The sequence below is a fragment of the Chenopodium album genome, chromosome 11, assembly GCF_948465745.1.
Source record: "Chenopodium album chromosome 11, dcCheAlbu1.1, whole genome shotgun sequence".
NCBI lineage: Eukaryota > Viridiplantae > Streptophyta > Magnoliopsida > Caryophyllales > Amaranthaceae > Chenopodium > Chenopodium album.
In genome coordinates this window covers 6,342,399-6,356,647 of record NC_137844.1, presented here as the reverse complement: position 1 = coordinate 6,356,647, position 14,249 = coordinate 6,342,399, and the positions used below count along the sequence as shown (strand labels likewise).

Below are 14,249 nucleotides of genomic sequence, written 5' to 3'. Positions count from 1 at the left end.
GTGATTCCATCAGATCAAATCTTGAAAAGAAAAAAAAACAGAGATGGAGAAAGAGGTCGGGGCAATTGTCTACGATGCACCAATCGAGCCAAAGAACACAATTGGGTTTGGGACTAAGGTTTACCTTGAAAACTTTTCTCATGCATTTGTAGAGCATTGGTAGAATAGTTGTGACTGTTGCAATGTTTTTCTGAATGAAACTTGAAATTATGGTAGATTGGAGTTGGAATTGCTCTCGTGGTCTTCGGCCTTGTTTTTGCTTTGTGAGATTTTTGCTCTTGCTGATGTAATAATGTATTTTATCTAGGACTGGGCTTCTTCTCGTGCTTCAACAAATTTTGAGCTAGCCTAATCATCTGAGTACGATAAAATCTTTTTCGTATAATAGGATTTTCTTGGTTCTCTCTCTTTGTAACTTCATTTCCACCCGTCTTTATCATGTTTTACTAGAGCGGAAATATACTTATCATAAGATGATGCATTCTGTACACTCTTGTGGACTGCTGCTCTTGTGCATGCATACGCTCATTCTTTTTATTAGGCGGTCTCGACTCTCGAGATTGAATCTAGACCTCAATTGGCATAAATGCATGATAATTATGCTATTTTATGTTCTGAATTCTTGGGTGATATACATGTGTTTGTCAAGAGATGTGTATAAATTTGCTTTTAGGGAAAGCATTACAGCTATGTTGTGATCATATGTTTATGCTAGTAATGTAACAACCTCTTCTAGCTCATCTACTTGAAAATTCTTTTTTGTGGTGGAGGCAGAGAGTTAAACTTCTTGCACACTATTCTGATCCAAGTGTTTCTTCATGTAGGGGAACCACTTTTGCATCTAATGTTACATGATTACACCCTTTCTTTTTGGCCAAATATATTGTTATTTGTTAGCTCTCTTAATATATAGTGAATTAGTGATGTGTGCATGAGTCTACCATTCTTTATCTTAATAGTTGCTTCAACGCTAATCAAAGATTTTAATAACAATGTCTTCTGATTTTGATCAAATTAATGGCGTTAGGTGCAAAATAGAGCCTTTTATGTTGATAGTTTGTGAAGGTTATCGATGATTTTGAGGCAAAAATGAAAAATGGTAATTCTGAGAGATGGACTTTTTCTGAGAGCATATGTCCTGCTTTATAGTTCTGAATTGCCATGTTCTTTTGTTTCTTCCTTCCTTCTTCTTGGCCTCCTTGCTGTTCTCATGCAGAATCTATGAAAGATCGGTCCTTGCATGTTTGGATGATGGGAATCGCTTGTTGCGTTAAACTTCTTCCTGTATAAATTAGGGGGCTATAAAAATTGATGCAGGGTTATTTAGGTTGTTTAGTTTTAGGATTTTCCTGCTAAAGATACATGCAGTCATTAGTTCTTTTCTTATTCTTTGCTTACCTGTGCCATGTGTTGGAGGTTTGTCTTCCTTATGTCTTATAGCTATTGCAATTATTCTAATAAGATCAACAATTTTTTTTCCCTTTTCCTTTTCTGATACTAACTTATTGTATTGGTATTACATTGGCTTTTCCCTTATATTTGCAGCATAACTTTCAGTGAAGACAGGGGAGCAGTCAGTAAAAATAAAGCTATCCAAAAAAGAGACAACAGTTCTTCAAGTAAAATACTATGAGGCTATAAGAATGTTTGGGGAGCTCCACGACACAATGAATTGGAATTGTGGTATTTTCTTGGCTTGTAAACCAAATTGTGTATGTCATGGCTTCTAGAAACTTAGAAGTCTTGACGAAAACAAAATGATGTCTCTAGTCCAAGGTTGGCTTTGAGACCTAGTTAATCTGTTCAAATCATGTTGAAAGATTCATGATTTCAGATATTAGCTATTGCAAATTTACACATTTTTGGATGTTACCTGCCAAAGGGGTTTGTAGACCCCTGGGGCCAAGGTCATATGTTACAGCCCCACAGGGCTACACTTCACCATGCTTGGCTCTATGCTTTACCATTACGTGGCCTGTGCTTATTTTTAATTTTGATTTCAACTCGAATGTCTTGCTTTTTGGCCAAAACCCCTAAAATATAATAGCTTGAACTTGAATTGCTTATGCTAAAAAAGTTGGTTGCTTTCTTGGTAGGAGGGGGTTGAATTGGAAACTGTCTAGACACTTTGGAGATGTAGGGATATAATACTTCTTCAAGTGGTTCATCAGCACACCTTATCTTTTCCCAGTATCCCATTACTATGAGGCCTTTCACAAAATATTTAAGATTCAGTTACAGCTCTGAGAATGCTCTTTTAAGTGTTGATTTATTATGGTCAAGATGTGAAGTATCTGTAAACAATCCCTATATTGACGGAAGGAGGTCCAGCGTCGAGACAATTAGGATAGGAGATATGATTTCTCTAGTTAGGACACTAATAAATACTGGATGATATAATGTAGAAATTGTAGAAAAGCCAAAGTTGCTTGATGATTTAGGGAGTTATTGCATTCCTTGGTTTTGACCACATGGCTTGCTAAGAGAGAGAACTTGGTAAAGATGGAGTTGAGAAAGCGAATTTCGAAAGTATGAGCTGTGAGAAACTTACTAGTGGTCTGCCTTAGTGATTTCATTATAGTTATTAGAAAATTGGTTAGAGTTATCTAGTTAATAAGGTGATCACTCTCGTAAAAAGGAAAGATATGTGGTCACCAATTCATCATAAGGGTTGGGCCAATTTCATCTGATATATAGGCAAAACTGCTATGTTGTTCAACCACTCTGCCAAATCTTCATGGGAAGCACAAAGACACAGTTGATGGGTGATAGAGTATAAAACATATTCCTGGGCATCAACCATTAGTTTAAACTTTTGGTTGAGATGGTCCACTAACTTGGTATCAAGAGCCAACGTGACACAAAGGTCACGGGTTCGAATCTCATCCATCCCTCTTTCAAAGTGGAATTAATTCGCACCAGGTTTGAGGCCTAGGAGGAATATTATGTGTGAAAGTACCATGGAATTTTTTTCAATGGTTGCAGCTTATGGTCCTATATTATCTCGTCACATCATTCTTCTATTGCTAATGTGAAATACTAATGGTTCAATTTTTTGAATATTTAAAGAAAATTCTACTACTAGATTTTCCGTGCTGAACGAGTAACAAAGGTCTGATTTTGTTCTTAAGAGAGTAGGCTTCAGCAATATGACGGAAAGAATCGTCATCTAAAGATCCAGCTACTCTTGAAGTGACTATATCTTAATTTGTTTTCCGGTTTTCCCAATCTTAATTTTTAAGTTTTTTGTGCCTAACTTCGTATGCCTGCTTTTCTTTTTCAGTTGTTAACATGGGTATTATTTTGAGTTTGGATTATTGTGGGAGGCTGAACTTTAATGTATTGAGCTGCCACAACATGTTAGAGGTCCTTGGTTGATGACTTTAACAGTTTAACTGGCCACTGAAAGGGGTTTTTGATGGTGCACGTTTTCTTATTGCATACTTATGGGTATCAAGAAGATTTCTTTTCAGTCTGTACCTATTCTTGTTTACCCCTGTGCTAAAACAAGCGTTATTTTGGTAGTTCTTCCATTGCGTTTGCAAAGACTGTAAGTCAGTCTATGTTCTTTCTTTTTCTTTTATAATTTTTTTTTTTTTAAAGCCAGTGTATTTCTAGTCTTTCGGATTATCCTTAGCACTATGTTCAACCAAACAAAATGACTGGTTTTCTGCCAATTATATCTTCATTGTTATGATAAGAACCATGTTAGAAAGGTTTGCGTTTTGTTTTATATTGTATGGTGAGATCTTTTGTAGACTTTTAAGTGATCAAAATAGCTATTGAGGTTTGAGCACAAGATATGATGCATGTCTCACTTATGAGCCTTTAAGGTCAAATGAAAACCAGAAATTCTTACACACATCATTCACTTATACTTGCATTTCAGCATAAAAGAACGTTTGGCAATTACTGTTATAATTTATGGGCATCATGCAGGGAACAGCAGTGACATTAGCAGAGCTTGGGGAATTGACTCGGGCTGCTAATGATCTTGAAGACTTGGCAAAAGTTGTTTGTTATATTCACATAATAGTGAACTGTGTCAAATATTTTAGACAATCTGAAGTATCTTGTCCTGTTTTCGCAGGAGAAACCAAGTGACCCAGATGCCTTTCGCTTGCTGGGGGAGGTAGAGTATGAGCTCAAAGATTATGATGGAAGTGTTGCAGCGTACAAAAGTTCAGCAAAGGTATCTATCTATGCTTTTTTTTTTTTTCATTTTCCACTTGCTGCACTTTTACAAATGGCCTCTATCTGGGATGAATATGTTTTTTTGCTATCAATCATAGAGGGAAGGAGGGACAAGACATTAAGCCTACTTGCCTTCTGTATCTTTATAACATTGGAAAGAATTGGTTGAAGGTGGATCCTTCTAATTTTTTCTTCCTTTTCTGCTTCTCATATTTAAACAAGGGTTAATGTATCATCCCTCATTTCCTTTTCCATTTCCTCAGAGTCCTTCATGCAAATACCTTCTAAATTAAATGACGAGTACTTGGGAGTTATAGCTTACAATGTAATACACTTCAATTTTTGGCCGTCCGGGATGTCTTGCTGAGCCCCATCTTGTTTTCTTCTTATTTTTCTACCGTGTGTCCTTAGTTGCATCAGTAAGCCCCTTATTTGATTTCTAGCTATTTTTTTGTTCAGAAGTCTTGAATTCCCCAAAGTTAAGGAGTATGCACTTAAATCATGGAAATTTGGATTTTTTTTTATTTTTTTTTATTATTTTTTTTATTTTGAAGTGCCTACGGTCACATCAGGTTGCCCCTTCTTGTTTATAATAGCTGAAAACGGGAGGTCATGTTTCCTTCAGATAAATTGTCCAAAATCATGTTTCCTGCCTTTCTAGTAAAATATTAATGGTGACTTGCATAAACTATTTGTTTATAATCAAAAGAGCCATTATAGTTTATACTCTCATCAGTGGCATAACCTAAAGAGAGAAATCAGTTTTAAAATGTGATGCTCTAGTTGTTGTTTTATTAAAAACATCAGAAGTTTATGCCAGTTAAGTTACTTTGTTGCTAGTTACTGTATGTTGAGTACATAGATGAAAGATTTTGTGTGTTTGGACTTTGCATTGTAGGGAATATTATTGAAAGAAAATGGGAATGCTGGAGATGCAGAAAGGATGTTTATACAAGTAAGACATTCATCTTGTCCCTTGGTTTTTTAATGCCAACTGTTTCACACTATCAATTTAGACAGTGTTGGCACAACTTTTGCTTGATCAATTTTGGGTTTGCTTGCATCAAATCACTCATTTTTAAATGCAATTGCATGGTTCTCTTAATTTGCATCAAAATACTTGTTTTAGATGGATGAAGTACTTTCAATCTAACCTAGGCTAAGACCTTTTCTCCCGGCAGTGTGAAGTTTTCTGGTATATCAGCTTCATAATCTATCATGTGTCCAAATTCCAATCGTGTACCCTTGTTTATTTAGCTAAGATGAATGCTCTTCATGAATCATGAGTCAGCTTAAGCTGTGTAAGCCATGCGTAAAAAAGACAATAATAAGAACTGAACATTCTTTTCTGAAGATGTTAATAGGAATTCAACTAATTGTGGAGATGTATCTTAATTCTATTCAGTCTTTATGCCGGAACTATTCTCTTATTATCTTTCTGAATATGTGGAAATTTCACAGAAGTATGAGTTGGTTGATTGACACGTAGATATCCCCTACAACTCTACAAGAGTGAATTGAATGTGATAAATATGTAGGTCTTTATTCTTAAGCCCATATGGTTGTACTATGAGGAATTGGTTATAACAATAAAATGCCTATGCGAGTATATCATTTTTGCGTGGTCACACATTTCCGCCTGTTTTATAAAATCTGCTAAATGGAGAATATGTACTTCGTAGTTATTTTTGTTTGACAGTTGACAGTAATGTGGTGTCTGGTGTGTATTTGAACTCCTGTGGTACCTAATTGTGTCTCATATGCAGGCATGTTTCTTTGCTCTTGAGAAGTAGAGGTGGCAAAATCCCAATCCGATTTGTAGGTTCGGTCCGAGCCGCCCCGACATATTATTATCCGTCCGACATCCGCATATATACTAAATATCTTGATCCGATATTGTTCCGACTCAATTCGATGTAATCCGAAAATAGTCTACATCCGACAATCGATACAATCCAAATCCGATCCAACCCTATACTGAATAATCATCCGAAAGTCGAATTATCCGAGCAAAAGTCTATCTGACATCCGAATAAACCCAACCCGAAACAATTGAATATCCAAAATGATCTGATAATAATGTAAAGGAAAATTTTTCTGGAAGGACCTTATATGTTTAAAGTGGTCTAAAAGGACCTTATAAGTTTATTTGTTGTTTAAGGGGACCTTGAGGTCGAAATTCGGTAATAATTGACTTTTTTCTCCGACGTTGACCACTCATGTGACCTTAAAAAAAAACCTCATTTTCTTTTTTTCTACGATTTCCCTCAAATTCCCTTATTTTGATTTGTGTCATTTGGGGATTAGAAGAGAAAGGAGGAATTGGAGAGAAATCGTGGAAAAAAGAAAGAGGAGTCATATTTTAAGGTCACGTGAGAGGTTAACATCGGAGAAAAAAGTCAATTATTGCCGGATTTTGACCTCAAGGAACCCTCAAACAACAAAATAAACTTACAAGGTCATTTTAGGCCAATTTAAATATATAAGGTCCTTCCAGACAAAATAGTAAACATATATGTCCCTTCTAGACAAATTTAATGTAAATGAGTAAATTTTAACATATTATTTTAATCTTACATTACTAAATTTTGAGAAAAAAGAACAAACAAAATTAGGTCCTGTTCACTTCACCTTAAAAAAATAATATTCAGTAAAAATAAGTTCAGTTCAGTAAAAATAATTTCAGTTCAGTAAAAATAATTTCAATTCAGTAAAAATCAATAACTTTAAAGAAGAAATATAATAGAAATTCAGTAAAAATAATTTCAGTTCAGCAAAAATAATTTTAGTTCAGCAAAATTAATTTCAGTTCAGTAAAATTAATTTCAGTTCAGCAATAATAATTTCAGTTCAGTAAAAATACTTTCAGTTCAGCAAAAATAAGGTGAATAGAACAAGGCCTTAGTGTTGGTATTCTTATATCTAGTGTGCAATACTATTTGTTTATGAAGCTTGCATTTAAAATTTAAACCCTAGTAATGGAGGAATGTAAAGTAGTTATTTCAATAATAGATCGCGAATCAGTATCCATCGACACGACATAATCTGAATATATCCAATCTGATCTGTTTAATATAAATTTGAATAATCTCATTCGTTGCAACCCGTAATCCGACACCTTAACATGACTCATTTAATCTATCTAATCCGACTCGACCCAATGAGCTTAGCTTCCAGGAGCCGAAATGGATCGAATCTGAACTAAAATGTCTAGATCAAAATCCGATTCGACCCGTCCAATTGCCACCTCTACTGAGAAGGCAGAGGCATTTGTGGATTGTTACTCGAGAATTTAAGACTAGATGTAACATATGATCAACATAACATTATACTTTTTCATGAGTTGTCTTTCTGAAAATCTTCACTTCTTTGTTTCTTAGAGCAACATTGGACTGTATTCTGAGGAGCAATCGCAACAAGTGTGCTTCCTTCTTATGCATATGATCCATTATGTGGATGTCCATTATAATTGGTTGGCTCTCTCAATATGGTACATTTTACAAATCAGATACATATTATTCATCAATGACCATCAAATTTCCCCCTCTTTCTCGGAAAATTTCTAGTTTATCTCGAGATATTGGCAATTTTGTAAATATAAATTACAATTTTTCCATGAGATATGCATATCTCACCCCGAGATATGTATATCTCGAGATAAACTGGACATTGCTCCTTTTTCCCTGACCAAACCAACTGTTAGCTGTGTTTGTCATCCACCCATGCTCCTGAGCGTTGCAAATCGAATATGTGGTCATAACTAGGGTTTTTGCATTAGATAGTGCTACTAGGGAACGATATTTTTTCCTGAGCATCAGAATTTTTGTGATGCATAGGAGTTCCAAGACTCTGATATGATACATCATACATGGGAGTTACTAGATTTATTATTTTTTTTTTTTAAAAAAAAAGGCCATTGTCGGGGATCGAAGCCGGGTCACCCGCGTGACAGGTGGAAATACTTACCACTATACTACAACGACTTTGCTAGTGGTTCGCCATTTACACTTTATATATTTTACTAGTTAATGTCCGAGTCATGCTCGGATTTTTCAAAACACATAGTTGGATTATTTTTATGCATAATATGGTAAATACATTTTGTATGTTGATTTACTTAGTTCTTTTTTTTATTCAGCCAAATTGAACATAGGATTATATATGTTAAAATTGAAATTTTCTAGCTTATCTTTTACCTTGATAAAATTAACGTTTAGTTATTGATTGCTTTTAAATTTCAAGCTTTATTACTAACTTGAATTATACATTTTTTTAATTGAAAAACAACAACAACAACAACAACAACAACAACAACAACAACAACAACAATGTTTCTGGCTGGAAAAATTTTTATGTGGTGTTGACAGGTGTAATCTAAGAATATTCCTGGGGATTACTTTAGTATAATATACTAGCTTAGGCCCTGTGCCATGCACGGTAAGTGTAATTTTTCTGTAAAAAATAACTATATATAACAAATAAAAGTGATACTTTAAAGTAATTTCTCTAGTATCAATAAAATGAATCAATTTTACTACGGAGTATTACTTTTTTAGAAAAATCTAATATTAATCCGCTTATCAGATAATTAAAAAGGAGTTGAAATAATATTTTAGGTAAATGTATTAAAAAGGAGTTGAAATAATATTTTAGGTAAATGTATATGGAAAAATTATGAACACCAAATAAAAAGTACTCAGTAATATTTTTGTCATAAAGATAATATAAAAGATTTGGAATGATATTATTATAATTGTATCAAATATTCGCCAAAAATATAAAAAAAAATTGGTTAAAAAGGAATGGGGGATTTTGGAGGGAAAAAACAGCACCAGGGTGTGACAAGTGTCACTCCCGGTGTCTGTTTTAATATTAAGTTATTGACTAGGTTAGGTTCCGTGCCATGCACGGTAATATTAAATACTTATTTTTAATTTAAACTACCTTTACTTAAAAAAAAACATAATTTTATATAAAACACTATAATGAATTTATTATGAAAGAACTTGTTAGCCAGATAGATATTTTCATATACATATTTGACAATATCTACATATTTTTGTATGTTTCACCAACAAATTGGTATAATTTTTTTTCTTTTTATTAACCAAATCTATATCTATACTTATATATTAAAAAGCGTTCCTGAAAACGTTTCTGTGCCACGTGGCACCCTTGCCATGTCATCTTTCAACTATGAGCATATTCTAATAAAAATGTCTATCATGAGATTCGAACTCACAACCACAAAAATATGCATTAGATGTCTTACCATCTCATCCATATATTAATCATGTTTTAATACTTGACTCATAAATATATAAGTATATGGATTGGATGGAGATCTGAACATTTAATAACTGCAATTCTTAAAAAAAAATTGATCCTATTATTTGCTGATTAAATCATCGAGATAATACATACAAGCAAGGAAAATTAACTATTGTTATAAATTTTAGTTATTTAATTATTTTGATGATAATTATGTCTTTATTTTCATTATATTATAAATTATATTCAAAGGATATATCTATATAATTTTTTTTACAAGAACATGTTTATATAATTAGTCAATAGTTGTTCCATAAATAATTTATTTAAAGGTTTAATGAGAAACTATTATAAATTTTAAACAAATAATGAATAAATAAATAATAAAGAATGAACCTATCTATTCAATTGCAAGTGTTAAAAAAATAACCCGGAGAATCGCTCGGCCCACACTGGTGAATTTCTTAAAAGTATGTACTACATATTTAACCCGTAAATAGATTTATATTTGAATTTTATTTTAGAAAGTAAATTGGTGTTGTAATAAACATAGTACATTACACTCATATGTCCCATTTTAATTGTGCACCAAAAAAAAAAATGTCACATGTTAAGAATCCAATATTTTTTTTTTCTTAAATTTATACTCCATAGTTGTTAATATTTTTTGTGGAAGGTTATATTAAATCTTTTATTTTAAGTAATTAATATTCTAATTACTTTCTTGGAGCTTCTAAAATACAATATTATGTTATAAAAAATATTCAAAAAAATATATGTAATTATTGAAGTACATGACACTATGTTTGGGAAAAATTATGTTGAAGTTTGAATTTTTTTTCTTTTACTTAAGTTTATATAGTTGCCCACGATACATCAAATCTTTTATTTATGTATAAGTTTGTTATACTTTATTTTTGTTCAAGATTTGTTCCTGGAGAAATAAAAAATAATAAAAAAAATTTTAAGGGACACACCAGAAAATGACACGTGACATTGCTGATGTGTTTTTTAGTATATAGTTATTGATTGATATATAAATATAGATTCTTTACTTCCATGAAACTAGTTTTATTATTATTTTTTTTTAATTATATATTTAATTTAAACCATAGTTATATTTTAAGCAACTTGCTTTTATTTGTACTTAGGCCTCGGCCTCGCTAATTGGCATCTTTACTTCTTTAGTAATGTGTGGGTTCTAACGTTACATTTCCATACATATAAATAGAGGTAAGGTAAAAATAACAATAAAAACAAATTAATAGTGAGCATCGTTTTGTTTTTTGTTTTTATATTTTGTGACTTTTAGAGCAAGAGGGAAAAATAATTCAGAAATGTAGCAAAAAATAAATGATGGACCTCCGTTCAGAAAATAAATAAATAAATAAATAAATAAAATGGTGGACCTATTAAAAGACTACGGAGTACTTTGTATATTACCCTACAAATTCTAATTTTACTTTAGCTTTAATAAAATACATAATCCTTTTATTTGTCAAAAAAAAAAAATGGTCACTGAAATTGTTAATAAATAAGAAATTTCATTTCACAAATAATATATTAAAACAAGGATGTTTTATCAAAAATTAAAAATGAGGATGTTTATATATTTTGTTTACGAATACGAAATTTTAAGCAATTGTTATTCTTTGTACAAGAATTGTATTTAACTATTTATGCTACGGTCATTATTATTTTGACTTGTGTGCACAAAATTAGGTAAGTTACCCTACGTCCCTACCCACAAATAATGCACAAGTTAATAGGAAAGTTTTATCATATGACATGTGATAGAGATTTATGTTTGGATGATAAATTTTATGATATAAAGTACTTAAGTTTTTAAGAGTAGTGATAGAGACTGATAGTATATGAACAATATTTTCAATAATGATAACATAAGGTCCATAACAAGTGAAAATATGGGTTCAAATTCTTAGTCCTCCATTGTTTTTTTTTTTTCCCTCCATTGTTTGTTTTAATGATAGGCTTAAATGTGGTTTTTTTTTTAAAAAAAAAAATTATTGAAAATTAGATTATGATTTTAGATGTGATGTGTTTCTTTTGGGCATTATGACGGTAAAAATTGTGGTGGATAGACATGTCATTTCCTTTTATATTTTAATAAAATATTTTAGAACTCAATAAATTGAATAATATGGAAAAAAAACTCTATTATTAATTAATTAAACCTTGTAAAATTAGACAAAATATGATTTTACAAACCTTAAGTAACCTTAACATGTTCCTCAAAAAAAAAAAAAAAAAAAAAAAGGTAATCTTAGCATGTACTTCAATTATTAAAATGTCTAGCCACTTGATTGTAATTACTTAATAGCTCAATCAGTCATCTTAATAAAAACTACTTACTCATTTCTTTTAATTTGTTTTATAAGATAGAAACTAAGTACTATTCTTAAAAATAAAAATAAAAAATAATAAAAAAAATAATAAAAAAAAAAGGATAGAAACTAAGTACTACAACTCTACAAGTCTACAACTAGCACTTGTAAAAAAAATAAAAAAATAAAAAAGTCTACATCTAGCATTGTGATTCAATATATAGTAATGAGACAAAACGTGTACAACGTCGTCAATAATTACTAGCAGTAACTAGCATTCGGCTACATGCTATTGCCTTCTATTTTTAGAAATTTAGTCCTACAATCAATTGGGTTATTTAATTTGCTTCTAATTATAGCAAATCTATACTTAGTATTTAAAAACTCAAACCAAAAAGACATGTGTCCTCATACTATTACACTTCTCCATCTTCTTTTCCAAGCCAATGTGCCACATGTCATCTTATATGTTTAATTTTTTTTATTACAATATCTTTCTTCACTCTTTCATTAAACCCTTCATCTTCATTTCCCCTCTTCAATTCAACCCTTTCCTTTTCTTATTTAATTTTAGTTCCCCCATCTTCTTTTTTACAAAGCTTCATTTTGAATCAAAGTCCAAAAAGATAAATTTCTTTAATCATGGTTTTTGTTACACATTACACCCATACTAATTTATTGATATTTCCTCACTCATCTCTCAATACAATTATTTATAAACAACCCGTGCATTGCACGGGACAGAAGGCTAGTTAATTTGAAAAATCCAAACCAATGTTCTTGATGATCTCTTATTTTATGTGTAGTTGGCTCCATCCAATTGCGATTTTTGCATAATACTCCATTAGTTGTATTTTTTTTTTTTTGTTCCCTGTTTATCTGCTTTTTTTCCCTTGATGGTTGAAAATATTATTCATAATAAATTTAGTATTTTGCGTTAAATTATAGCAGGCTTTTACTTGTTTGATTTGTCAATGAGCAAATGTATTAAAAAAATACTCCATAATATTATATACCTAGCTAGTTTTCTTTTATTGATTGGTTTAATGATGAAAACGATTGTAATTTTCATATTCCTAGTTTTTAATTTTCCGGTAATTTTGAAAAGAAAACAATCAAAATAATAATGTACTAGATGGCCAATTATAACCAATGTCATAGTAATCTAAAAATTGATGCCCATTAGAGGGACAAACTTTCTAAATTATTTGTTGTTAAGCTATATACCAAGTACGTTGGGAGTATATTTTATGAACATGTGATGTTAAAAGAAAGATAAGAATATTAATGTTGTGCACTTTTATTATTTTTACCTTAAAGTATTAATGGGCTACCTAAAAATGTTTGGACTATCATATATTCTAGGTTAAACTGATCAAATTAATTGCCCTAATAAGCCATGCTCTTGTGAACTTTTTTCAAATCCTATAATTTCTATAAATCCAGGTAATAATTGTGGCAACTTGTGCAGTAGAGTCTTAATTAGTATATATGCATTTCCTATTGGCTACTGCTTTTTTTTTTTTTTTTTTTTTTATTCCTTACTGCATTAATTAACCTGCACTCTTAAAATTGTCATTTTCTTCGTCCTAAATAAGGCAATATGCTCTATGCTAAGCTTATACTTCTGCCGCCCATCATTAATTGTATCAATTTGATTGGCCTATGATTTAAAGCAAGATGATTGACTTTCTTATACTCTACTGTATATTATTGTGTGTTAGACTATTAATAACTCCATAGTTTGTTGTAACTATGGTATCATTTCATTACAGTATAATGTATAGTGGGAAGTTTGCCACTTTGCCGTGATTTTTGAGGGGTGTAAGTGATTTTTGAGTTTTAAATAAAAAAATGAGTAAAACAGTTATAAAAACAATAGAAATAAATAAATAAATAAATTTATTGGCCCTTTTCTTTTATGAATTTGTTACAAGTAATCTCACACGAGTCACGCGATCTATAAGAAAAATTGTGGTGTGACTAATGCGAGATGGAGGGAGTAAGTAATGAGATTAGAAATAACATGATGGCTATTGATGCAATTATCTAACGCATCTCATCTAAGGAGATACATAAGATGCTTATTTATTACGAAGTAGCAACAAACAAATTAAGAATTCAAAATGTTGATTGTGTACATTTAAGAGCATATAACAATTATAAACTGGACTATGCTACATTTCTACCATTGTTACACAAAATTTTCAACTATATGGACCCTATTTCGTTTATCCATGTATAAATAGAGAAGATATATGGGCAAATTTTAACATAATTATGGATATTATTTAAATCAATTTGGAAAAAGTGTTATAAAATTATGGTTATGTAGATTGAATTAGAAATGTATGGTTCGAGCATATTATCATTATATTTTAGCATCTTATTCATGCACAAGAAATCTCGTAAAGTATTAAGTTTTGAATACATCATTTT

At 31.2% G+C, this 14,249-nt stretch overlaps 1 protein-coding gene across 1 annotated transcript; it reads left to right on the top strand.

Annotated features, from left to right (window-relative positions):
- The first annotated feature begins 43 nt into the window (after positions 1 to 43).
- LOC145566160 (uncharacterized) lies at positions 44 to 5,987 on the top strand. Its single transcript, XM_081625679.1, has 8 exons — positions 44 to 105; positions 217 to 286; positions 1,296 to 1,416; positions 3,284 to 3,366; positions 3,940 to 4,014; positions 4,091 to 4,192; positions 5,093 to 5,149; positions 5,961 to 5,987. The coding sequence occupies exons 1-8, from the start codon at positions 44 to 46 to the stop codon at positions 5,985 to 5,987; spliced, it is 597 nt and encodes a 198-aa protein (XP_081481805.1).
- Positions 5,988 to 14,249: the final 8,262 nt, after the last annotated feature.